We start from the raw sequence: 25,622 nt of genomic DNA on the forward strand, positions 1-25,622 counted from the left end.
CCTCTTCCACTTCACGGGCTAGCGTTGGTACCACTGCTTCTTTTCAAATTACATAAACCTCCTGATTTTTATGATTACCCTGAGAATTCTGTATTTCCTGTTTGCTTCATTTCACTTTGGCTTTATTCTCACATTTTCTTGGGGGTTGCATCCACAAATTTTTCCTTCATTGATATATACACCTAAATATCTTTAAGGCTTGATTTTATGAATGGCATGCTGTTGGATCAATGTCATGTTAGTCCTCTTTTCTTCATTAAAAACCACACTTCTTGATTTCCTATAACTCCCTTGTATTGTTTGCTGGTACACCATGTGTCAGGTCATCATCTTTGCAGTTATCCAGGGAAGAACTTGCATTTTTCAGGGTTGATTTCAGACAACTCTTTATATTGGTGCATGATTACTTGAAAATTTCAAATAACGAATCGAATAGTTATCAATTAAACTGGATGTTTGAATTAAAAAGTGCATGTTCAGGACACCAAATATTTTTTGAATATTTTTTTAATAATCAGCAACGACAAAAGATGCTTGAAGGAACAAAATGTTAGAGCACTGAGGGGTAACTTTTCTTCTTTTCCTCATCGAACTACCCAGATGTATGCAGCCTATGTACTTATGAGGCTATCGATGCTATATTGATCACAGCATGAAACCAAAGTGAGGGTAATCGATCACTCTCTTCACCATGACATTCATGGTCGTCATAGCTCATGAACTTTGCTCAGTTTTTATGTATCAGTTTTATTTAAAAGTTGTTGACGAAGTGACACCTTTATTACTGTAGTCACACCTATGTTTCAGCTTGGGGTGACAAAATATTTTGAAGATTCTAGCTTCTACTGTATGCGAGCTTGACTCTGTTTAAAAAATTGTGATATATCTTTGTAGGTCCGAAGTAATCATAATATTTTTTTTTGTTAAATTTTGTGAATATTTGTTTTCAATAAGATGGTGTAGAATTTTTGGGCTATCTTGAAATTCAGCTTACAAGTCTAGTGCTGCTTTGAAAACAGTTGCCTTACTATTCGAAAAACTATTTGAACAATGTTCAATTTCTAGTCGTTTTGATTCAGTATCATCATTATTCAATTTGATTCATTTCTAAAATTCACTATTCACTCACACCTGTTATTTAATCTTGCCTTTCTGATATGTGCTCTTGCTATGAATTCATTCATCTTTATAGGTTCGTACGGCTTCAAATAAACATTTGTTGAACCTTAGTATCTGTGTTGACCTATCTCCTCTGTCCATTCCTCAGTGTAGTCAAAAGACAAAGAGGCCAAGAAAAGTATAGGGGACATTAGGTGTGGTCTTTTAATTGTATTTAAGAATTATGACATAAATGTAAAAAAATTAAAGTAGACAAAGAGACAACTTGCCACCATCAGGTCGCCTTTTCGTGTGCAACTTTTTTGCCATTTATATCGTATTTATTTTGTTACTGATAAAGAACCCCTAATATTCTCTATACTTTCCTTGGCTCTATTGTCTGTAGGTTTTACTAAAGCAACAAAAAATGAGCCCCTGACTTCTTCTTTCGTTAATTCATAGCAAGGGTATCATTCTAGTATACTTTATGCCTTCTGGTATAATGTGAGGGCTTATTGGTCAGCTTCCACTCGTAAAAAGTATCATCTGCAACTTGACATCACCTGGCAAAAAAGTGTGTTCCACACTCACCATCATGACTATGAGCTGCCCTGACTTACACTGCCAGGTTTACATGCACAGTATAACTATCAGTTAAAGCGCACGAAAAACAGACATGAAGAGAGGACAAGCGCTTGTCCTCTCTTCATGTCTGTTTTTCGTGCGCTTTAACTGATAGTTATACCATGCATATCCAACTAGCCCAACTTTCGATTCTGTTACATGCACAGAAATACCTAATAAAGTGGACGGGAAAATGACTGCCACCACAACTAAATTGGTAAGGCAATTGGATGCGCAATATGAGAGGATTTCAGGTTTGGTCCCTTTTGGTGGCAAGTTGTTTTTTCATACATTTTAATTTTGTCACATTTATGTCATAATTACTGTATTACAGTTGGAACTCAAGTAACATCCCCTAAGCCTTCCTTGGCTTTATTTACTGTTGAGTTTTGTCAAGGTTGTCTTTGAAAAGAAATTACCTCTTAATTTTTTTCCCTCCTTTTTTGCAGTGTTGCATTTGCTCTGTCATTGTGTACCAACCAGCCCAAGCTGTTCACCTGTACCCTGGAAGCTACAGCATAGTCAAATACATTTCCTTATTTTAGCTTTCATCATTTTATCTAGAATGAATCACTAATAATTACTACTGCAATGGGGCTGTGTTGTGGCTTATAATAAATGCAACTATACATTCGGTAATGTATCAACTTGATAAAAATAAATTTGGCTCAAATACAAATGCTACCTTCAAATTATGCTCTTTAACCAGCTTTGTGTTTCACAAGTCACATTGCACTTAGTGCACGTTTCAATGTGGTTTGAGATTTCTTGGTGAAAGACAGCATAAAAGCACATGCAGGCAATGCTTCATTGTCTTTCCTATTTTTTCTATCCAGGAATTGGAGCTGATTGCATACACCTTCCTTCTTCAACTACACAAGAAGTACTGCTTGATATTGTTCAGAGACTGAATAATTCTGACACTGTGGACGGCATTCTTGTCCAACTACCCCTTCCATCTCACATCGAAGAAAGTGTTATATGTAATGCAGTACTACCATCCAAGGATGTGGATGGTTTCCATGCTGTTCAGATGGGGCGACTGTGCCTAAACATGGCTTCCCTTGCTCCTTGTACTCCACTGGCTATAGTTGAGATACTTCAACGCATTGGTAAGCATTTGTAAACATTGAAATATATGTTTGTTGCAGCATATTAGTGAGCATTTCTTAGTTCACAATGTATTAGAAAGTGAGCAAACTTCAGTTTCTTTGCTCCTATATCAAAATTTTTCCCCTATTGAATGACTGACATCATTGCTTTGGGAAGAAGTACACCATAAACAAAAGTGCAAATATCTAATTGATTTTCCTATATTGTTTAAATAGATACTTGTAGCATCATAATGTCTACTTTGGATTACTGTCATTCAGTTAACAATAGTGATTGAGGAGTTTGTTTTTCCTATTGTACAAACAAGTTCGTTTACTCTGTAGTTTCAAGTATAAAGGCTGAAATATATGCCCATGTAATACTGATAAAAGCACTGTAACAAAGGGGAAAAAGATATTTCAAATCAGTACTGTTCATAATGCACTATAGCTTGCATATAAAATGTCATTTTTCAAAATTTTCCTGCCATTCTTTTTGTGCATAAACAATACTGTTTGAAATTGTAATTTTGTTGCCATAATAGTGCTTCAGATTGACACTTTTTTTTATTAAAATTAATCTGGGAACATTATGTGTCTTACTACATTTACTGACCTGAACAGCAGTAATCTTTTTTTTTTATGCAATACCTTCTGGCCTGAATTATGGAGTGCCAGTTTGTTAGGAAGAAATATTCCTGATGTCTTCCATTTTCCAACTTGAATAGAGTGTCTTATTTGCGGCTTATTTGAAAGAGTTTGTTACTGAGAAAACAACCACATCATAGCCTTAGTTAGTAATATATGTATGCCCCATATTTAAATTGCCTAACTGAAGAAGGAAGAAGGCACCACAGGGGGCCATATCCTTCATAATATTCCATTTCCTTGCTTCAACTGGTGGAATTCAACAGCAAATAAAAGTTCATATAATAATAACTTCAAGGAATATTGTGAAAGTCAATCGCGAAAATTTGACCTCAAGCCACCTTTTGAATTGAGTGTAAACATTTGACAGAAGTCTGTCTGGTTGGGTATGAAACTGGGAGATGATTTAGACTCCAACCAAAAGTCACCCCTGAGGAAAGAACCAAGTCAGTTTCGAAATGTCGGGTCTCTTCAAAACTTTTAGTTGGCGTCTAAATTATCTCCCTACCTTTTGAATTGCAATGACTACATTAATATTGCTATGTAGCTGACATATCAAAGATCACACACTCTGCATACAGAAGATGACAAAGAAAAGGGCGGGTCTGTCCACTGTGCGTGCTGGCCTCCATCTTGGTCGATGCTTTATGAATCGGCGTAAATACAACTTTTAAATAGCCATGCCTCAGGTCATTTTTACGTAACATCTTTGTGGTGAAGGTGTGGGGTATCGATCCCCATACTTCTCGCAATATCATCTTTGAAGGTATATGTTGGACTCTACTGAAAAGGGCAACTAATCTGAGGAGTTATAACCACTGAACCTTCCCTCCTCGTGTGCCTCTGTTAGAGTTTTTAATACAGTGACATTGACATGTCAATATTCAAAGTTGTGTTAATGTTAGCTATCTAGTAATGTGTGCTTTATTTGATATATTTTTTGCAAATCTGTGCAAATAGAGAAATTTTAGGTGCAAAGCAAACTTGAATATTGAAGTGTGAGTGCAATTTAAATACAATATTTTTCAGTATTAGTCAAATATTTCTAGAATATTTTTTGAGTACTTTGAACCAAAATTGTAAAAAAAAAAGTTGGAGAGGCTTCCTAAGCATATTTTTACAAGATAGCAATGTGAAAGTGGTTTTGCTCGGTTGATTATGTGCTGGTGGCGTGATGTTTTATAGTTGTCTTATCGAGAATGACACAATGCACAAGCTGAATTGTGCTTATGTATATGATCTGGTGCAATCAAAGTTTTGCCGTCAACACTTTACTCGTGAAAGGCAAAGATGCTATTACCTCTGTCTCCCCTGTTCTTTCAACTTTTGTGGAAGCCAAACTGATTTGGCCGACAAAGATGTGCTTCCTACAAGTGCCGAATCTGCCTCGTAGACGTTGATATATAAGAACAACTGAAATTTTGGATGCTAATCTCTGGCGTTCAATTTTTTGGACTTTCTGCTCAAATTTCAAGTCTAAAACAGCATTCACTGAACCCCCAATTTTGCCACATCTAACATCTTCATGTTGGAACCAGCGTTTTCTTCAGTTAATATATTTGCGACTGAAGCAGAGCCTGAACGACAGCTTTGCTGCAATGCAAGAATGTAGTGAGCTGAAGCGTATAAAAAAATATGATGGGGTTATTTTTAGTTTGACTTTTACTGTATTTTTCATTAGGAAGTTTGAATAGTAAATAAAATTTTAGCATGAATTGAATAGCAAACACTATTCAAAAAGTATTCAAAATTTTGAATATTCGTAAACCCCTAATATTTTGCTAATGATGCCCCCCCCCCCTTTTTTTTTTTTTGCAGGCATGAGCACTTATGGCAAGCATGTTCTAGTTTGTGGGCGTTCAACAATAGTCGGACTACCGCTTTCCATCATGCTTGGCTCATCAAGAGACTATGGTAAATCCCTAACTTTAATGACCACAGCACATGTACAGTACTCGCGGATTGAAACAGGACACTCAGAGCTTGTGGCAAATGGCACATGTGCTGCCGCTCGTGGGTGCACTTGAAATCAATGTGTTGCATTATGATTTGGAGCGAGGGGGAAAATACCTACGGACACAGATTACCCCTTCCAGTCACCAAAATGTCGGCCTGTAGTTCATCATGTGTACACTGCCAGGGTGGTGCTGCAAGGCTTATGCACATTCGCATGTCGACCGAACTGGCTCGCTGTGGTGCACCACTTTTATTGCCGCGCCAGATTACAACCCTCTCGTTCTGCGTGCTCAGGAGATGTGGTACACATGCTGTGCAAGTAAGAAACAAGATTCAGTTAGGAGATTGCGCATTGCGTGGGTTCTTAGACATGATAAGCATGTGCACTAAGGCGTAGAAAGTTTACTTCATAGTTTCTGCCTCGACAAAAAAGAAAATGAGTGGCATGCTTGCCTTCATGCAACATGGACATAATATCGTGTGTTCGTGTTGTTAGGGAAAACTGTGGCCTATTGTTGAATAAAAATGCAAGAAGCTCACTCGTTCTTCTGTGGCCGACAGCTCTACAAATGCTTGCCACGCAGTATAGCTGCACTATTCGCTGCTCGGAGACAAACAACAAAATACTAAGTAATTGTTTCGATGCTGCACGGAAACAGGCCTGTGGCTGCTGCTTTTCTTTTTCGTTATGACAAAAAGCTTTACAAACTTTATCTGCTTTTGCGCAGCTATTTATCATGTCTACGAGCGCATTTCAGGCGCGACATCTTAGCAGTATCCAGTTTCTTACTTGCGAAGCCTACGTGCCCCATTGTCGAAGGGCATCGATCAAGAACGTCGTCTGCTTGCGCCACAGTATAAATGGTTCACACTGTCCACTCAATTTGAACTGCATGCATGTAAAAGCGCGCGAGCCTTGCAGCATCACGCTGGCAGTGTGCACTTCGTGAACTAAATGCCAACTCTTTAGTGACCGAAAGGAGTAAGCCTGCTTCATTGCTGTTCTCGACCTCACTCTATACCACAACGCAACATCCTGGTTCCACGAGCACCCACGAGCGGCGGCACATGCACCGGCGGCCACGCGCTACGAGTGTCCTGTTTCAATATGTGAGCACTGTACATCTGATATATTATGTTGACTTTCTGGTGACTTAGTCAAAGCTGCATATATGCAGCTTCATTACAAATGTCACTATGCCAGGTAGCACCAGTGCTTTGTATCTGCCTAGTTTCCTTAACCGCCACCTTAACATAAGTTCACTTACGTTAGCTGCATCTTGTTTGAACATGAGCACGCTATAAATTTGGTACTAATATGTGAAGGTTAGCGGTGCTTGAATACCATGAAAATATTCTTATCAACCAAACACAAATCGTGGAGGAAAATGACTTTTGACTGTTACGTGAAATACTGAACACTTTTTTTGTTTATAAACGCAGCAATAGGCAAAGGTAATGTCAATCCCTTTACTAAAAAAGACTTTTTCACATTATATGATGTGTTTGGTTACAATAAAAGTTATAGATATGAATGAATGAAGAGATAGTATGTGTTTCCATCCAGATAACTTGTGGTTTCTCACCCATGAAATGGAGCTTTCTCACTACTCGGCATTCACCCGTAAACAGTACATCCACCATATGAGATCTTAATTTCATTTGCGAGCCACATGCTTACTTTTCTTCATATTCTACATAATGTGTCTGCTGTCCCCTTCACATAGTACTAAGGCTCACAGGACGCTGGCCCATACACACATCACATACGCTGGCTTTCAGCTCCATAGCACGCAGCCAGAGTAGCAGCACAAGCACATAGCATTTGTCCCATAAACTTTATCCATACTCTGTACAGTAAAGAATAGCACCATGGTCTTTGCACAAATGTACTCATATAGTCACTTTATGGCTGTGATTGTTCTTAACTGCTGTAGTTTTTATTTTAAGTGGTGAACAATTCAACTCGTCAGAACAAAAGCCAACACTGGGCGTTTGTAAGGAAAATTTTGAGGGACTAAGTTTGTCACGCTTGTTATGCATGCCGTGTGAAAAGAAATGGAGACTGAAAGATGATGCAATAAAAACACACACATCGTTTATGACAGAACATAGAAAGAAAGCTAAAAGAAAGCTACATCAACACTAAAACTAAGCTAAATAAGGAAACAATTAATATGAGTCCTGTAAGGAAAGTCAGAAAAATTCACGGTGGGGTGGAAGGCACGACGGACGCTGAGGTGCAGGTTCTGCCCGTAGAAAATTAGGGTTACTAAGGCACACCCTCAAAAGATCTCCCCCTAAAACTAAACTCCTCGCTTTAAACACAATAGTCCGGTCTTGTGTAGAGTATGCGTCTGAAATCTGGGATTCTACACTAAAAAAAATATATTAATAATCTTGACGAAGTCCAAAGATTAGCTGTTCGGTTTATTTACAATCGCTTCCGCCAGTCTGACTCCCCGACAGGACTAATAATTAATAACAATATTCCAACTTTAGAAACACGAAGGAAACTAGCTAGACTTAAATTTCTTTTTCACCTATCTAAGAAAAACAATATCATAGACCTTTCGCACGTCCTCACTCCGTTATATTCCCGTCCTACTAGAGGATACCATTCTTACAAATTCACACCTGCCTTTGCGCGCACTAGCAACTTCAAGTACTCTTTTTTCCCTCGCACAATCACAGACTGGAACGAGCTGCCGCACCATATTTTTGAGTCTGCAAATGTACCAAAATTTCTAGAAAATTACTTTGAAGTGTGAGTTATGTAACCCGCGAATATATTGTACACCTGTCTGATTTAATTTTTCCTTCGTTGTTGTTGTTCTTTTCTGTGTTTTTTCTTCTTTCTCTACACCCGTACATCTATCAATTGGTCATATTACTATTGTACCACCTCTCACTCCTGCTTGGGCCATTTTTATGGCCTGCAGTACTTTATAAATAAATAAATAAGTGGCGAAAGATGCTGTGTAATCTGACTCACGTCTCGACGTGCGACACTGTGGTGATGATGATGCTTGACGGTGTGGATTCTACTACGAAAGCAGTCTCCCGCATTGGAGACACGATGCTCCATGCAGGGATTGGCCAGCCCATCCAGCGAACAGCATCGAGATGCGATGCTTGGCGCAACCGTGACCATTATCCAGGCCACTTCGTCGCTGTGCTGGATGGCTGATCGCAGGGATGCCTCGCCATGATCTGTTATGCCCTCGGCAAGGAACAGAACAGCAGGCCAGGCTGTGCCCCAAGATGCAGTACTCGTGCCAGCATTGCCGCCTCAGCTGGTGATTGGACAGCAGCAGCACGGACGGGCTGGAACGTGGACTGCTGATGGCTGGAACGTGGACTGCTGATGTGCGATGCTTCGGCCCACTGTCTTCTGACTGCCATTGCCTTGGCTCTTCCCTAGCCACGAAGCTTTTCACCACGTAATCCAAGAAGCTTTGTTCCTGGGAACGAGCCGAAGCAGTGGCAGACAGAAGACAGCGGGCTGAAGCGTTGGATGCCTGCAATACACGTTCCAGCCTGGAGTGTGTCTGTCCGTGCTGCTGCCGTCCAACCACCAGCTGAGGTAGCATTTCTGGCATGAGTACTGCATCTTAGGGCGCGGCTTGGCCTGCTGTTTTGTTCCTTGCCAAAGACATTATGGATCTTGGCGAGGCGTCTCTGCCGTCAGCCACCCAGCACAGTGACGGACATGGCCTGGCTAATAGGCACGGTTGCGCCGAGCCTCACGTATCCAATGCGGGTTGACTGCTCTGTAATCGGACCCACCCTACAAGCACCATCATTGCCACAGTGTCGCACTTCGGGATGTGGGCCATCCCACAGCATCTTTCACCACCTACCAGCCTGCACCTCAGTGTCTGTCATGCCTTCGGCCACACTGTGAGGTCTTCGGACTTTCCTTACAGAATTCATATTAGTTGTTTTGTCAATTAGTCAGTGTTCATGTACCTTTATTTTAGCTCTCTTTCCGTGTTCTTTCATAAATACATTTATGACAGAATGTTTTTAACACATTTCGAAACACGTTGACAGAAGGTGTGCGTTTTTAAAACCTTTCAGAGTCCATTTCTCCTCGCACGGCATGCAAAACAAGCTTGACGAACTTATCTCTCTCATAATTTTCTCACAGCGTTGCACTGGTATTGTGAGACCTATCAACAGCGCTCTTTTCTGTCCTTGTTTTTTTCGCTTCCGTAGTTACGAAGTATATCATATACCGTATTTACTCGCATATTTTGTGCCCTCGCATAATTTGCACACCTCTAATATAATGTAAGCTTTACGGAAAAAATATTTACTCGCATATTTTGCGCTCCCTGACCCGCCTAAGCTAGCTTGCCAGTGCGTGGATGAAAACTTTGGACCTTCGGATTGTTTGGACGGGTGCGCCAGGCACGCGCCCCGCCAGTCAGGTAAGTGCAGTCAAACGAGCTGCGATCATGAAGTCCCTTCTTCCAATGACTTCCCCCAAACTAGGGTTACTAGAACACGGTACCCAAACGCACAAACCTATTGATGGGTCTAGGCTGACGGGTCGTCGGAACTGCCCAAGCGTTCTCCCAATTCTTTCCTCCATAGTTTTCCCTCCTCTATCTCCCCATCTCTACCACCGTGAGCATGCCTGCTCATGTCACGGCACGGATAACATTTGGCTCCGGAAGCGCGGGCCTATCGCGCCAACTGTTTTTCTCGTTCTCTGCATTCACACTTCAACACATGCTTTGTTAACTTTGTAAGTTTAGGTTTTGCCATCCATCCACCACAATCTTACTCTTCTCTTGCGATGGGCTACAGTAATTATACATACGACAAAATTCAAGCTCACTATTATAAAAACTACTGAATAAAATAGTAATCATGCCACCACCATGCACTTCGATGTGAAGTTCTTCAACGTGTGATGATCGGTACAGGAGAAAGCAGAAGAGTCTGCGCTTGCTAACACAAGTTTCCTGCCCGTTGCAGGCCTCAGTTATGTGTGAACGCTTAGGTTTTCGGTATCCCTGTGTCGTGGGACCTAGTTTTCCCTTGCATTGTCGAGAAGAGCTTCAAGAAAATGGGACATTCGAACGCACTGAACCGAACCGAGGGCGATGCACTTTGGAAGGGCGGTGACAGCAGCTGTGATGACGCTTCTCAATCGAGCCTTTCAATCGGTGATTCGGACAAGACCGCGCTTGACCAGATCTGACTAGTTTAGGTACACGCTAGTTCTTTAAAATAAACAAGTGCACTTCATTCGTGCCCCAACTTTTTAACCTTTTGTAAATTCTATGCTGCATGCATTAGTACTATTGCACATAATTTTGTATGCAGTCGGCAAATCCTCAAGCAATTTGTGCAGCCTCTTCTTGGAGCCCCAAAATCATGAAAAAAAGTGTGCATATTATGCGAGTAAATATGATAGATGGTGGTGTTATCTTCTATAAAATATGATCATATTGTATGCAAGTACCGAAAATTTTATTAGTACTACATGTGTTTGATACTTTAAAATATGTTGCAGTAGATCTGGATAACTTCCAAATTCTTTGCCCAAAATCATTGATCACATTAAACTTGAATTCTTTATTGTCTATAAGATTTCCTTGCATGTGTTTCATCTCAAACCTCCTTGCATCATCATAGATATAACAGCCCTTCACAAAAATCATAGAAATAATATTAAAAAGCGGCAGTTAGTCCATTTTGGTGCCTGTTATTGTCGTTGCTTGTATGTGTGGCAGAATCTCGGTCCTTTTTTTTTGTCGCTGTGTGTCTTTTTGAGTTCAGAATATCCTGCAGCCGTAGGTTGTCAACTCAGCTGGGACGTTATCAAGCACTTGTCGTCAATAGCCCTGTAAATCATGTTCTCCATGGTTCAAGAGTTTCTAGAGCATGATTCACTTGTGTGTGAGAGATTGTCACTGCCACTTAATTAATAGGGGTGGGTCATACAAAAAAATCATCTTTAGACCAATCACCAGGCTGTCTTCAATCATTGGTCAGACGATTTGCCTAACAAAGTTGCATTGAGAGAATGGGCACATGTCTCACAAGCATGTTGTTTCACTAAAAACATTGAAGTTTGGTCAGCAACCGTAAAAATCCTCCTTTCTTTAAATCGAAACCAGTAGCACTCGGTAGTTCATTGACTGCAGTTGCACATATGTCACTCACATTAAGTTCACCAACGCCAAGCGCAAACATGCCATTTATCTTCTTCTTCTTCTTGATCAGCCTGACTACGTCCACTGCAGGACAAAGGCCTCTCTATTGTTCCGCCGATCAACTCGGTCCTGTGCTTGCTGCTGCCACTTTATACCCGCAAACTTTTTAATCTCTTCTGCCCACCTCACTTTCTGTCTCCCCCTAACCCCCTTGCCTTCTCTGGGAATCCAGTCAGTTCCCCTTAATGACCAGCGGTTATCCTGCCTACGCGCTACATGCCCGGCCCATGTCCATTTCCTTTTCTTGATTTCAACTATGATATTCTTAACGCCGGTTTGTTTCCTGATACACTCTGCTCTCTTCTTGTCTCTTAATGTTGCATCTATCATTTTCCTTTCCATCGCTCGCTGCGTCGTCCTCAATTTAAGCTGAACCCTCTTTGTAAGTCTCCCGGTTTCTGCTCCATAGCTAAGTACCGGCAAGATGCAGCTGTTTTATACCTTCCTCTTGAGGGATAGTGGCAATCTACCGGTCATGATTTGATTGAGAGTGCTTGCCGAATGGGCTCTACCCCATTCTTCTAGTTGCTTCAATCTCGTGGTTCGGCTCCGCGGTTATTACCTGTCTTAAGTAGACGTAGTCTTTTAGAAATTCAAGTGGACTATTACTTATCTTGTAGTGCTGTTCTCTTCCAAGGTTGTTGTACATTACTTTCCTTTTCTGAAGAATAATATTAAGACGTACCTTTCTGCTCTTCTTGTCTAACTCCGTGATCATGAGTTGCAATTCGTCCCCTGAGTTACTCAGGAATGCGATGCCACTGGCGAAGCTTAGATTACTAAGGTACTCTCCATTAACTCTTGTCTCTAACTTTTCCCATTCTAGACCTCTGAAAACCTCCTGTAAGCACGCAGTAGATAGCAGTGGGGAGATTGCATCCCTCTGCCTTACACCCTTCTTGATTGGTATTTTCTCGCTTTTTTTTTGAAGCACTAAGGTGGAAGTTGATCCCCTGTAGATTTCTTCGAGGATGTTCATGCTTCGTCGACGCCCTGATTCCGCAGTGTCCGCATGACTACTGATATTTCTACTAAATCAAATGCCTTCTCGTAATTTTTGAAGGCTATGTATAGTGGTTGGTTGTATTCTGAGCATTTTTCTATTACCTGGTTGATAGTATAAATGTGGTCGATTGTTGAGTAGCCTGTTCGAAATCCTGCTCGTTCATTTGGTTGATTGAACTTTACTGTGGTCTTAATTCTGTTAGCGATTACCTTTGTAAATAGCTTGTTTACGACGGAGAGCAAGCTGATTGGCCTGTAATTCTTCAAGTCCTTGTCATCTCCTTTCTTATGTATTCAGATAATGCTAGCATTCTTCCAAGATTCCGGTACTCTTTCTGTCAGGAGACACTTCGTAAACGAGTGGCTAGTTTTTCCAACACAATCTGTCCTCCATCTTTCAGCAGATCTGATGTTATCTGATCCTCACATGCAGCTTTGCCTCTTTGCATTTCCTCCAAGGCTTTTCTGACTTCTTCAGTCATTAATGATGGGATGCCATTTGGGTTACTGCGAGTTCTTATATTAAGGTCGTGGTTGCCCCGGCTACTGTACAGCTCTCTGTAAAACTCCTCCACTTTTCAACTATCAATATTGGTAGTTATTTTGCCTTCCTTGTCCCTTAGTGCGTACATCTTATTTCTGCCTATCCCAAGTTTCCTCTTCATTGCTTTGACGCTTCCTCCGTTTTTCAGAGCGTGTTCAATTCTCTCCATGTTATACCTTCTTACATTGCATACCTTACGCCTATTAATCAATTTCAAAAGCTCTGCCAGTTCTATTTTGTCTGTTGTTCTTGAGACTTTCATGATTTGACACTTCTTAATGAGATTCTTCGTTTCCTGGGAAAGCTTGCCAGTGTCCTGTCTAACTACCGTGCCTCCAACTTCCACTGCACACTCTGTAATGATACGCGTCAGATTATCATGCATTGCATCAACGCTAAGGCTGGTTTCCTCGATAAGAGCCAAGTACCTGTTCTGAAGCGAGACTCTAAAATCCTGTACTTTCCCTCTCAGTGCTAGCTCATTGATTGGCTGCTTGTGTATCAGTTTCTGTCATTCCTCCGAGTCTAGCCGAATTCGAGACCATAACATTCTATGATCACTGCATCGTACCTTGCCAAGCACTTCCACATCCTGCACGATGCCTGGGTGTGCATTCAATATGAATTCGATTTCATTCTTACTTTCACCATTAGGGCTCCTTCATGTCTACTTACGATTCCCTCGTTCTCGGTAGAAGGTATTCAAGATCAATAAATTATTACCTTCTGCAAATTCTACTAATAGCTCTCCTCTGGCATTTCTAGTACCGATGCCATAATTTCCTACTGCCTGGTCTCCAGCTTGCTTCTTTCGTACCATGGCATTGAAGTCGTCCATCAGTATAGTATACTGTGTTTTTACCTTATTCATTGCCAATTCCACGTCTTCATAGCAGCTTTCAACTGACGCATCATCATGGCTGAATATAGGCACGTAAGCCTGTATCACCTTCATTTTGTATCGCTTATTGAGTTTAATTACGATACCTACCACCCTTCATTAATGCTATAGTATTCCTCTATGTTTACAGCTATATTTCTGAGGATAAGGAACCCCACGCCCAGTTCTCTTCTGTCAGCCAGCCCACGAAAGCAAAGAACATGCCCATTCTATAGTAGTGTATAAGTCTCATCTTTCCTTCTAGCCTCACTGAGCCCTATTACATTCTATTTAACACCCTCCAGCTCCTCGAATAGTACAGCTAGACTTGCCTACCTAGATAAGGTTCTAGCATTAAACATTGCCAAGTTCAGGTTCAAATGGCGGCCTGTCCGGATCCAGAGATTCTTAGCACCCTCTTCTGCGTTGCAGACCTGACCGCCGCCGTGGTCAGTTGCTTCGCAGCTGCTGGGGACTGAGGGCCGTGAGTTATTTGACGTATGCATGTGGGAGGTAGTGGCCAGATACTGCACCAGGGTGGCCAATCCTCGTTTGGTTAGGGAGTGCGTTACCGGTGGTGGTCACCGGTAAGGCCGCACCCCAGGCTTTTTTTTAAATCCAGTTGGGAACTGCGCAGCACCGGGATTCGAACCACGGACCTCTTGCGTGCGAGGTGGATGCTCTAACCACTACGCCATCGCTCATCATGGCAAATCGTAGGCAACCCAAAGTCTCCCTGGCTCACTTTGCCCCATCAGCTCGTAATTAAACATACTTAATAGGAATAATCTGACACGCTGGTATTCACTTGCCTGTAGTGCTTGTGCAAGTGCCTTTTTGCCAAGAATTCCAGTCGGCGCAATTTTCCCCATTAAATTATACTTCGTCACTGCATTTGGAAAATTATAAATTCTTACCGTGCCTCCTTTGTAAAAGCAGTCTTAAGCTGGCTGTCCCTTTCTCTCTTCATACACTCTTTGGTATTGTCACAAATTAAACTCAAGTAAATATTTTTTTTATAAAATTTTGAAAGGATTGCCATAGCAAGGCATTGTCATCTCATCAGCTAGTGTTGTTTTCTTTTTTTTTTGTCAGCTCAGGTATTTTATAATGTATAGCAGAATTTTCAAAAACCCTGTGAACAGCCAAATGAAGATAGTTTTTTGTTGTAAGAGAGATCAATCCTGAATGTTCTTTTTGTTGTTGTTGTTTTAAGTAATAAAGGCAATTAGACTGAAACATCCATGTTTTAGTCATGTCATGCGAGCTACTAGTTCATTTGAGCTTGAACTGATGTTAGTGAAACAGTCAGAAAAAACGAGGCAAGCTATGAATATGTTTTAATGGTATTCTCTAGGCCACAGACAGCTGAAGGCAGTCATAAACCACCCCTTGGACTAGGCAAAAAAACACATCTTGCAGAAAGCAGTTACTGCTATGAACAACTCCACCAGATCTTGCAGTCGTGCATGGCAAATAGAGTTTAGAAGTGGAATGCGCAGTTGCGATTTTTAGGCACTCACTTTCTGTACAGAAGCCTGTCTTCAGTTTTATCGGAGCTGCCAGCGCTCGGACGTCATCTCCTGTCTTCTTTTGTGTCTGTGTTTTCTGTGCTGCAAATTGTTTCTGATGTACAACTAAGAGGGGACTGAATCGGCAGAATTCTAAAATTACTGTTACTCCCAAATGTTCTTGATGAACTTTAGAAATTTTTGTGACTATCAATTCATGAGGCAATATATTCGAGTTCTGACTTGATTGAACAATCCCTTGAAAATATTCTTCAGGAAACCTTTGATAATGTATCAGTTTTAAGCCAGTGATGTGTTTTCTTTTTTTCTTTTTTTCCATGTTTCTCCTGTGCCAATTTATACATTATATTATGATTGTGACTAAGTACCGTTCCAACCCTCAGGATGACTTTTCTTCTTCAGATCATGTAGGCATTACAGAACCTCCTGACAAATCTTGTGTATTGCTCAGAAGACTGCAGACAGCTCAAATTGCATGAGCTTCACTTGTGGTTATAACTGCACCGCTGCTGCTGTGCAGTATTTCTATTGCTGGTGCGTGCCTCTACAACCACTATCTTCTTTCATCTAATGGTTGTGTTCCATGCCTAATTTGCACGCACCATTTTCCTAATGCAATCCATGTGCAGGGTATCTTTTTTTCAAGACAATGCAGACTTTTTTAAATAAAAATGCTATGACATTCTAGCACTTTTGCTTCTCACATGAACTCTACATCGAGGCAGAAATACTTTGCTGCAGCTAAAGGTACAATAAAATTATTAATATAACCAACTTGTCATTTAACTTTTTAATTTATTACCTTCAGGGCAGTTGTGTGTATCGAAAAGTTGTAAGACATAAGAATTTATGGCATACCATTTTTTAGAAGTCCCAAAAAACAATCTTAATGTGAGACATAAATATGAATTCCAAGTCCAATCCAGGCAGTATTGAAACCAGCTGCGCAGTAAATGCAACTCCTGTGTTACTTCAGAGTGGAGCTCCATGCAACGAACTTTGAAAAAAGGCACATTGCAGCACAATCTGGTCAATAAAAATAGCAAGTCATCTCAAATAGATAAATGGACCACCTATTCTTTGCATTTGGCGTGGTGCTTTTCAGTTTCTTTCCTAAACTCTAACTGTGGTCGCTTGTATGCAAAAAGCACCACAGTGGCTTCTCTCTAGTTTTGCACTCTGCAGTGAAGACAAAAAAACAGAGGCATAAATTGCAGTTTTCTTGGGTACAGCACACTAGAACTGGATATGCATGAAACATAACATGTAAAGAAAAGAATAAGAGGTCCACTTCTGTCATTAGGACATACTGCCATAATTCCTGACCTAATTCTGTGGTGATGTGCCTTTTTCAAAGTTTGTCACGTGAAGGTCTGGTCTGGTGTAACACAGGGGCCACATTTCCTGAGAAACCAGTTTCGATACGGCTGGGATCGGGGCCTTGAATTTTAATCAGCAGTATCTCAAATTACATGTTTTTCAGAACCTTTATAAAATGGTCTGCCAAAAATTATAGGGTGCTATTACTTTTCCATGTAAACAACTGCTGCCAAGTTAATAAATAAATTGGGTAATTAACAGGTATCTGTTAATTAATTGTTGCAATGGTGTAAATAGGTTAATTACAAGTATTTGTTAATTTATTGTTGCAATGCTCTTTTAGGTGCAGCAAAGTATTTCTGCAATGATGTAGAGCTTGTGTGTGAGATGAAAGATGCTTGACTGTCATAGGATTTTTTATATCTATACTACATAAAAAGAAATGCCCTATATGAGGTTGATCTATGATAGTCATTCGATTGCTTTGACATTGAACTTAAGCCACCTGACAGGGATGCACAGACAACACGAATGTGACACCAAAGGAAGTGAAAATGATACCGAAAGAAGTGAAAGAGAGCAGCAGAAATGGAGCATTTTTAACCTATAGGATGCGCAGAGTGCTCTCTTCTTTCGCATAATGTGCATTTGCTCTGAGCCTGGTTTGCACAATCAAGTGTGAGCTCCATAAGGAAGGACCTCTGCAGCAATGACTACCCTTCAAAGCTCTTGAGGACTGAACTATTGTGGTCTTCAGGTGCTTACCCTGAAGACGCTGGTGTAGACGACAGGCCAAAATGTGCTGTTGTCCCTTACATGCAAGGCGTCAGTGAGGCACTTGCAAGAATGTTTGGCACATACGGTGTTAAAATCGCACGTGTTCCGACCGACAAACTAAAGCAGAAGCTTCTATGCCTGAAAGATCATTTCGAAAGCTCAAAATTTCCAGGGTTTATCTACAAGATGCCGTGTAAAGATAGTGACACATACTACTTAGTTGAAACTTGGAATTTTAAAAGAAGGATACAGCAGTACCAGAACAACATTATGAAAGGCAATGCAAGTTTGAAGGCCTTGGAGGGTCTTCACCGAAACAGTAATCACACCATCGACTGGGAATCTGAAAGCATAATTTTGACAGATGAGCACCTGTCGACACGGCTACTTATAGAATTTCTGCACATTTAAATGACTCAAAATGTGATTAGCCAGAAGTGGGGTAATCTCCCAAAGATATACATGAGCACTTTGTACCACCCAACGCATAAATAGTCACGTCCTCTTGCATGCTCTTCATTGTGAACAAGGGACCCAAAGTGGCCCAAAACGTACTTATATATTTGTTTTTATTTGGACAAGGTGAGTGCATGTTTTATTTTTTCAATGAACTCTCATTGTGTGATGAGTTTACCTTGAACCTTGGGCTATTGTTAAGTATATTTTACAGTGAATGAGACAAAAACATTTTGGCTCCAAAAGTGAAAAAATGGTAAAGGTAAAGGCTCTTTTTTCTTCATTTTTTTTACCGGCAGCATATATAACACTCCCCGAAAAGTATTTCTAGGTATGCCACTACTGAAGAAAAATAGCACTGTAGCACTGTATTTTAGTTGGACTTATTCTCATTCTTCTTGTCCAGGCAATGCGACAGTGTCCACCTGCCATAGCCGCTCCCGTCCATCTGACCTGAGAGCATTGGCCCAAATGGCTGACATTGTGATCACAGCCACTGGTGTGCCAGGCCTTATTACTGCTGATATGATCAAAAATGGAGCCTGCGTGATTGATGTTGGCATTACAAGGGTATTGGATGAAGCCTCAGGCAAGACAAGGCTCGTTGGAGATGTAGACTTTATCGGTAATCACAGGTTTTATGATTTTTAAGACTGCCTTTTAATTCAAGCTAATGGCTTCTCACATTTTCCTCGTCTTACATTGCCACCTGAGATGCTGCTTGGGCAGCAGTTTGGCTGCGTAACTATAGTGTACTAGACAAGCGCAAAGCCAGAAATTGCCCCCCACCCTGGTGGCACAATGGGCTCAATGCCGTTATGCCTGGGAGGAGGGGGGGGGGGGGGGGTGCCACCTTGATTTTGGGAAGGGCACGCCCTTGAAATGGCCATTTTTCGCTCTCTTGCCATGGCGAAAAAACAAATTTTGGGGGGGGAGGGGCACGTGCCCTGTGTTGTGCCACCCTCGGGCTACGTTCTGGTACTGGACTGGACAGGGGCACTGTGTCATCCAGCGTGGAAAGCATGGCTCTTTTTGTGATGACGGCCTGCGCTGCCGCAGCTCACCGTACTACTGCAATGCTACCTGTCAGCACAGTCTGAAGTAATATATAAAAAGCTGAGTTACAAAGCCTCCAAGATTGGTAGCTGTAGTTGGTCGTTGGTCATCTGTGTGCAAAGGACTCATCGATTGTCATTGTCTGTCTCTCATAATATGTCAGTGACTTTTAGCGTGTGCATGGAAGACTCCGTGTTTGCAAAAGCCTTATGCATAGCAGTTCTTGCAGACCAACAGGAATTCAGGGGTTTATTCACATAAACTATATCCTTCACTCTGAGTACTTTGCAGAGAATTAATAGTTACCTTCTTCGACATTGGCGTCCCCTTGATGGGTAAAATGGGTAAAGAAATAGAGCGTCATTGGTCGTTATTATTTTTTGAAACATTGCGGCTACTTTCTCTCTTGGCTCATGCAGGCAAGTGGTTGTCGTGGAACTCACCCGATGATAATGTTATCCTTCAGGACTTCCACGTTTGTTTCATCACATGACTTCAAGTTAGTGTGATAGGTTGGCAGGGGTACATATGGATCAAATAAATAGCGATGTGCTTTTTTATGCTTCTTGAAAGCAAAACAGTAAACAAGCAGATGATCTGGGTTGCTGTTCTGCGACAGGAATCGTGCAAGCTCGGACTACGCAGATGCAGCATTATTTATTTCATCAATGCATCTATGTGATTTGGATTTCTTGTAATCTTGTAGATACTTTGAATTTTAATCATGTGGTGTGACTATTTTACTGAAAAACTGCAATAAGTTTCGCAGTGAAAATTTATATTGTGCACGCCGGGCCCATCGTTCGATGGTGGGACCCTACTAGTGGCTTCATCGCAAAAGCGACCACCGCTCTCCCATTCGTTTGCTGTGAAGACGGCACACTGCCCCATTCCAGTACACCATAGCGTAACCATCAATGTTGATTGATAGCTGGAGCCTTGTTGAGCATTTATATCTGACATGTAGTATTGTTTGCAGTAGGCACTACATGTCTTTGTAGTTGCACTACAGCTACAAAAAGCCAATTTTTAGAGCCATTATGCCATTCACCCTGTCGGAGTGTTGTGAATTCCTGCTATGAGAAGTATTTGCACTTTTGTGAACTAAAAATATGACAGTGGCTTATTTTTGCAGTTTTGGTGGTGCATATTTGCTTTTTCCTAACAATTTTTTTTTTTCCTGGCTTGATCTTTCATCGTTCGATGAGAACACATTACTATGGTTTCAAGAGGACGCTCTTCTGCCTCCTTGGCAAGCTACTGTACTGCTAAAGGAACAACAAATACATTCTCTTTCAATGTCTCATTCTTTCAAATACTTCTCTGTTTACATCATCCTGTCAATACCTAGTGAGCACTGAGTAACAAGTGTCACTTCGCCCTCTCCACTGATGCTAAAAGAGCAGTGATGCAGACACAAAAAGACTTCCCAACTGCTAACATAGAAAATAATGCAGCATTGCTCTTCCCAAACATTGTTCTTTCCAAGTCCTACTAACATCCTAAAACTTGCTTCATTTCTACATAAATATTGAGCAAGCCATGTCCCATCATCACACGCTTACCGCTGAGCACTATATGTAGTAGCCTTCTTTTTTTTTTTAACTGCCACAAAGAGACATGCATTACCAGATAGTACAAGCGTACAGCAACTGCATGTATAATATGACCATCATCTCATTTGTGCTCTTGGGGCATCAGAGTTATTGCACCTCCTAGTTGGATTCTACTGCCGCTGAAATCTTGCCTTGCAGCACTGCCGAGCCTGACAACTATACTTAGCGACAACTTTCTGTGGCAGCACGGCCAAAGCTTTGTGGGCGGAGCTTATGCACATTTGTTACCACGCCAAGTAGTTAATTTGCAGGTGATGTAGCTTTCGTTTTTGCAAGCACATTCAACATGTACTACTTTAGTTTTCTCAAGAACACCATACAATAAACCTTACATTTTTTGGGAAGAAATCAATAATAAAATCTCATTTTTTAAAGAAAAAAACAGGAAGCTTTAAGAAAGAGTTCAGGTTCATTTTAGAAAAAAAAAAAAAAGGCACGCCCGTGCAGGAACTGGGCGATTGGAAAACCAACGCAAAGAAAAGAATCTATTTCCTAAATTTCAGTGCATACTGGGCCGGCGTCATTGTTTTCCTTCATTTGAAAACGCGAGAGCATCCCGGAGATGCTCACTTTATCTTTTTAGGTGACGCGAAGCCATTGATGGGTAGCAAAAATCTTGGCCACGACCAGTCATGAGCGGGTGTCTGACATTCATAAATCCAAGTGGATGAAACGCAATCTTTACTTGGCCAAGAACGCTGTTTTTGCACGGTCAGCAGCAAAATATACATGAATGCGTCTATTGCCCGGCGAAGCTTTGCACTGGTAATTTTATCATCGTAAATCACTGTCCTTGCAAAGAGCAAAGAACCACTCTCTCCATAGACGCCAACGGGTGTGGTGTCAGTGTGATCGAAAACAATACTACGTAACTGAAATGCCGACCACATATGCAACGCAATCTAGGAAAAGGGTCATTGCTTTTAGGTACAGTTTCCAGTGGTGCTTTTGCTTCTAAGCAGCTGATGCTGCTGAAGACTGGCAGGTTGCCGTTGTAATTTCCAAAGTGGTTCTAGTGATTAGAGTCTCACTTTCACTGATGATATCATTCACACACATCTTCTTTCTCGGGAAATAAAATGTGGGAAACAAAATATTTCGCGACGCACCACTGTCTTCGTTTCTCTCTGCTCGATGAACACAGATCACCTAATGAATACACACTCGCAAGCTTCGATCTGAACATGCTGTAACCGAGCGACCCTATTGCTGCTTACCGGGGCAGGAAAAAGGTGAAATGACACCAGAAAACCGGAAACCTAGAAACAGGAAAAAACGAAAATCCTGCACGGTGTAAGCTTCCTAATAACAATGCGAACAATTTCGAGCGTAATATGTATATTTTGTCTTTTTATATTTTTTTTTATGCTACACAGTATATAAAAGTTAGCGTTCGTGGACTACATGCAGAAGTGTAGTGAAAAAGGGCGTGCTTGGGCTCGATAGCCTTGGCTGTGCTGCTCCAGAAAGTTGTCACCGAGTATAGAGTCATTTGTATGTATCACGAAGTCACTTTGATTTGGGCTTGGACAGTCTTAAAGACAAGTTCATCAACCTTTACTTAAACATAAGTCTTTGAGAACTGTACGTAGTTATCATAGCTTTGCTTTGTATTTCATTCTTTAGTGATTGGCCATTCCCTTCCCATGTTTCTGCTGTCTAACTCTTTTCATCACAAAGAACAGAGGCCACCAACATGCTCGCATGTACACATGTAGGCAGTACAAAGGAAGTGCACCAACTTTCATGACACACAATACACAGACACAACCAAACAGAAGGACAAAGACATCCATGCCATCAATATCAGGAATTACACCCTCATTTTTTATATAATATGGCTCGCACACAAACACAGACACTAAAAAAAAGAGAGAGAGAGAAAAAAAAAGCAGAAACATATATGCACTGTGATGTTTCTGTATTTTTTCTCATTCCTGTGTTTGTGTGCACTAGTGGCATTGCAGGGAGTGGCACAACAAGCTTGTGCCCCCTCCCCTCCTCCCCAGGATTTTTTTTTTTCGCAATGACATACAGAGCACAAAATGACCATCTGCATGCTCAGCCCTCACTTCAGCTCAAAAGACCCTCCCCCCCCCAAACATTATCTCTGTTTACGCCCCTGGCATGCGCATCATATTTCATCAAAAATGAAGAATCTCCATAGTGCTATAGAATAATGAATCTCCATAGTGCTATAGACACCCTCGGAGGTGACCTCGAGGTGACCCCCTACTTCCCTCACATCACCACGCTACAGTCAAGAAAACAAGTTATGATGACGTCATAGCCGCCATTTTTTTTTTGCCGCGTTAGTTCTCGAAGTTTATATTTCTCAGCGGCTGATTGCGAGTGCGTGGCCGTAGCGCACGCTTAGAAAGTTATGTGTTTGGCGACATTCCAGTCCCGTTTCCTATTCGAAGGTAATTTTGATGCGGACCGTGCGGAAGTGCGTCACAGTTTCGTGTGCTGACGTGGTCAGGAGCTGAACACGCTAGGTGGCGACAGTTTCACCCAGTTTTTATAACTCTCTCAAAACGAAACTGAGACTGATTGATAATGAGGGGGCCAGTAATTTATCTGTTGCGTGCTGCAGCAAACGATGTGTCGTGTCCTGACTAACAGGCCCCCAGCAACGCATTGCAGCAGAAAAACGCGAGACCAAAATTTTTGTGTCAGTACCCCTTTAATTTTCCCCACACCATACCAGCTACAATGTCCAAATCACAGTTCTCCGGCTATGCTCTACTATGACACTTCAGTGTGTCAGCTCACGAGTGCCAGCCCTCCAATCCGCTGCCATACAACATAGACGAACCTCACTGTCAAGTGTGAACTCCTAACCCCAGTTCAGTCTGGCAGCGAGAACATGTAGGGTGGCTGCTGCTCATGGGTTCTTGAACTGAAGACTCCACCCATGCGCATAGCCTTCGAAAGACCCTGTGGTTTCTTCTTGTTTTAATAAATCTCTTTTTCTTTTTCTCTCTTTACAAACTTATTAGTCTACTGAATTACTAACAAGCATATTGCTTCTTTGAAGTAATTAATCATATTGTTTTTTTTTTTTGCTGCCTGAACTGCTAGTGTTAGGAGGGGGCCCTTGTAGCTCATTTGTGATGATGTTTATTAGCAGTAATGACAGATTTAAAGATCTCCTCGCTTTCTAGACGTGCTTGGGACATGGTCAAGCTAGCTTGTACAATAAAATTGGCTATTCATTACCACTCACTTTTTACCAGAGTTTTTCAATGCTTTTCTGGTCAGGAAACTCCTTTGTAATGCTATGGGGAGAGCTTGCTATGTCATTGCAGTGACCGTGCAGTGGCGCTAGGAGTGTGCAGGGGGCATTGAGAAGAGCGTCGCTGCATTGGGGGAGCTAGGGGCCTGAAAAATCTTACAGAATAAGCATTCAGTTCACCTCATTTTTCTGAATTTATGTGGCTGACGGCTATGAGCATTGTATGCAACGCTACGGATGTTGTACGTGAATGATGATGCCCAAGGCATGCTGTGTACTGGGTTGTTGCTCTGTATACAGATGTACAAGCAAAAAGGTGTTGTTCAGTTTGCCTAGGGATGGCAATGAGATGGATGATCAGGAACGTGCAATACTGCAACAGAAAGCTGTTGGATTTACCTACGATTTAATTATTTATTTATTTATTTGTTTGTTTATTTATTATACCTCAAAGGCTCCTAGAGAAGGGGTTTTACATGAGTGGTGGGCATATCTACGACAACAGTTCTATGATATTGTCTCGGGTATAGAAAGGTACCTCAGGCACGGGTGCAGAAATGATGCAGAAGGGATCAAGACGACGATGTTGTTGTGGGGCCGTATCTGGACTGCCCTATTGTCCTGCATTCTTGCACACTGTGTGCAGTGTTAGCCCAACCGGCTATAACTTTTTAAATACTCCCCTTTACATATTTTTGGTGGAAGTGCTGGGTAACAATCCGACTCTGGATTTCCGTAGCGGACGTCAGCTTCGTCCAGCCACAATGCCTGAAGGCAGTGCGCCGCCGTTCAGTTTATATCTGCTCTGTCACCTGTGATCCCTTCCCATCATCTCGATCCAGGTACATTTTGCGGCACCGACACAACTGACGTTGACGAGTGGCTCGCCTTATACGAGCGCGTCAGCAAGCAATACAGGTGGGATGAGACGCTTATGCTGGCCAACATCATTTTTTACCTGCGAGGTACTGCACGCGCCTGGTACGAGACGCACAAGGAAGACCTGACGAGTTGGGACGTGTGCAAGCAGAAGCTTCGTTACTTTTTCGGCCGGTCAGTTGCTCGACAAATGGCAGCCAGGCAGGAACTCACGTCATGAGTTAAATTTTCCACCGAGTCGTACGTCACCTATATCCAAGACATGCGCGCCTTGTTTCGGAAGGCCGACAAAGACATGACCGAACTAGACAAGGTCAGCAATGTGTTGAAGGGCACAGCCGACGATGCCTTCAACATTCTGATATGCAAGAACTGTACCACCATTGACTCAATTGTCAGTGAATGTCGAAGGTTCGAACAAGCCAAAAGCAAGAGAATCACTCAACGTTTTTCTCCACTCCCGAACACTTCTGTGACTTCTTTCTGCGAGGATCCTGTGGCCCCACGTCCATTCGTGAATCCTCCAGACATCACAAAAATTGTCCGCCAGGAGCTGGAAGCCATGGCTCCTTCCGCTTATCAACCCCCTGTGCCTGACAACTTGTCCCCGATATCCCTTATTCAGGCTGTTGTGCGACAAGAGTTTGCCAACATGGGCATCTTAATTCC

At 41.8% G+C, this 25,622-nt stretch overlaps 1 protein-coding gene across 2 annotated transcripts in view; it reads left to right on the forward strand.

Annotated features, from left to right (window-relative positions):
- The window catches only part of Nmdmc (NAD-dependent methylenetetrahydrofolate dehydrogenase), a 52,521-nt gene that overhangs the window by 7,539 nt on the left and 19,360 nt on the right, over positions 1-25,622 (forward strand). Inside the window, exons 3-5 of one of the 2 annotated variants that reach the window (XM_037435822.2) lie at positions 2,559-2,834; positions 5,280-5,375; positions 18,571-18,789. In XM_037435822.2, the coding sequence (XP_037291719.2) occupies positions 2,559-2,834; positions 5,280-5,375; positions 18,571-18,789 (591 nt within the window). The remainder of the gene's footprint in view (positions 1-2,558; positions 2,835-5,279; positions 5,376-18,570; positions 18,790-25,622) is intronic. The other variant, XM_037435823.2, reaches the window with a different exon arrangement.

This window comes from Rhipicephalus microplus, chromosome X, assembly GCF_043290135.1.
Source record: "Rhipicephalus microplus isolate Deutch F79 chromosome X, USDA_Rmic, whole genome shotgun sequence".
Taxonomy (NCBI): Eukaryota; Metazoa; Arthropoda; class Arachnida; order Ixodida; family Ixodidae; genus Rhipicephalus; species Rhipicephalus microplus.